The sequence below is a fragment of the Synchiropus splendidus genome, chromosome 2 (genome assembly GCF_027744825.2).
Source record: "Synchiropus splendidus isolate RoL2022-P1 chromosome 2, RoL_Sspl_1.0, whole genome shotgun sequence".
In the NCBI taxonomy this organism is placed as follows: domain Eukaryota; kingdom Metazoa; phylum Chordata; class Actinopteri; order Syngnathiformes; family Callionymidae; genus Synchiropus; species Synchiropus splendidus.
Window position 1 is genome coordinate 15,052,962 of NC_071335.1, and position 1,931 is coordinate 15,054,892.

The window sequence follows — 1,931 nt, forward strand, 5'->3', positions numbered from 1 at the left end:
CGGTCTTTGCGTGAATAGCGGCCGGCTAATGGATGTAAATGGTCAGGCGCGTCCTCCCCACTGCTTAATTGCGCTGAAATTGGTCTGAGCTACTTTGAGAGCTTCATCAATGGCTCCACTCCGCAGGAGGTCTGTATGATTAACTTCTTCCTTTCAATGGGCTCTTGATGTTCTCTTGGAAGAGCGCGGGCCAATCACCGCGCCGCTCCGACGCGTCGCCGGTGCCACCGCAGCCGCTGGTTGGTGCGTATCCCCGTGTTGGCACCGCCCCCTCCACCCTTTTAGGGTCCACCCCATCCAGTGCCTAAAAGCTACTGACAGCGCCGATACGCGCACTGGACACTCGTGAGACCCAAGTCGCTCAGCACGGGCCCACCGAGGTGCATGGCCCCTTCCCCTTGTGTCACGATGAATCCAGCGCAAGGGTCGCCTTCCCAAGAGCCTCGCCAGAACGAGGAGACGGACACAGACGCAGAAGAACCGCAGAGCGTCAGCGCGGAGAAAGGATACAAAGTTCACCACAACATCCTCCCGTTCAGCGTGGAGTCGCTCATCTCCAAAAAGACCCCCTGTCGGACTTCTTACTCGGCCTCGGATGAGGCGGTGGTCCTGCCGAGTTCTCCGGTCGGTCAGGACGCGCACTTCTCCACGAGGACTTTTTACGCAGGGAGGAAGGTGTGCGCCGAGACCTCGCCGGGCGTTGCCAGTTCTGGGGAGGAAAGTCCGCAGTTTAGTGAGAAGGATCAGAGCACTTGGTTCCAGAACTCTTCATTTACTTCATCTCCTCACAGTAAGTTCATAGTTTTCAAGTCCACAATGACGTATGCATACGTTATTTTCAGATTTGTTTAATATTGATAAATATATTTCCATCATACTTAATTTGATTTCCAGTAAATATGTATATAGTTTGTTTTGAATAGGGAAAATAGAAAACGGTAACACTTAATCATGACTTTAATGTATTTTTTGAAATTGAATTCCATTACTGAAAGTGTGTTTTTGGTGTCCTAACCTCCTCTCCTCCTCGCCAGGGAGCACAAGCCCTTCTCCGTGCGCTCTGAGGAAGCACAAGAACAACAGGAAACCTCGCACTCCCTTCACTACCTCGCAGCTTCTGGCACTGGAGCGCAAGTTCCGTCAAAAGCAGTACCTGTCTATCGCGGAGAGAGCCGAGTTCTCCAACTCCCTCAACCTGACGGAGACGCAGGTGAAGATCTGGTTCCAGAACCGCCGGGCCAAAGCCAAGAGACTACAGGAGGCCGAACTGGAGAAGTTCAAACTGGCCTCCAAGCCGGTCCTGTCCGCCTTCGCGCTGCCGTTCCCCCTCGGAGCGCCGATGGGGTCTCCAACGTGGGGGCCGTCGGTCCCCAGACCCAGCTTGCCGGTTCCTGGACTGTTCGGTGGACCTGTCACCTACGGGATGTACTACCTGTCCTAGTTGCGGTGTGCGCTCATACTTCTACCAAAACCACTTTTGTTTTAACATGACTGACCTCCAGAGCTCAGACCGTTATTTGTGTGCGCGCTCATCTGAAGGCAATAAGGTGAATTTTGGACCCCCTCAACCCCCTCATGCCTTAACGTGTTTTAATCCAAGCAATAATCTAACGAAGCAGGGCGAACAGAAAAGTACTTAACAGACGTCAGTGCCTTAGCGTTTCTCCACCTGCTCTTGATTCCTTCACTAAAGTCCCTGCCTTTTTTTGGATGTTGCAAACATGCGGGCGAATATTACAAAAATAAAACACAATAGATGTTTCTAACTTTAAGAAGCGATTGAAGATATTTTTTTGAGATATTTTGCTGTAAATGTAAATATCATTTGTAGTTCTGATGAAATAAACTGCGTCCTCGATTGAAGAGGAGCGTTGAGCTGGTATTTATTAAATATCTGTGTATCTGTACTGTGTACATCTTCTGTCTCAATT

The 1,931-nt window shown here is 50.4% G+C and overlaps 1 protein-coding gene across 1 annotated transcript; it reads left to right on the top strand.

Annotated features, from left to right (window-relative positions):
- The first annotated feature begins 351 nt into the window (after positions 1 to 351).
- Positions 352 to 1,721, top strand: LOC128754478 (homeobox protein MSH-C-like). The gene is made up of 2 exons (XM_053857125.1): positions 352 to 790; positions 1,035 to 1,721. The coding sequence occupies exons 1-2, from the start codon at positions 385 to 387 to the stop codon at positions 1,439 to 1,441; spliced, it is 813 nt and encodes a 270-aa protein (XP_053713100.1). The 5' UTR covers positions 352 to 384; the 3' UTR covers positions 1,442 to 1,721.
- The last annotated feature ends 210 nt before the right edge of the window (positions 1,722 to 1,931 follow it).

What these genes read in the sequence shown, in the direction of transcription:
- LOC128754478 (XM_053857125.1), top strand. Translation starts at nt 385, where the DNA reads ATGGCCCCTTCCCCTTGTGTCACGATGAATCCAGCGCAAGGGTCGCCT. An exon ending in ATTTACTTCATCTCCTCACA is followed by an intron (nt 791 to 1,034) that starts GTAAGTTCATAG and finishes CCTCCTCGCCAG; the next exon opens with GGAGCACAAGCCCTTCTCCG.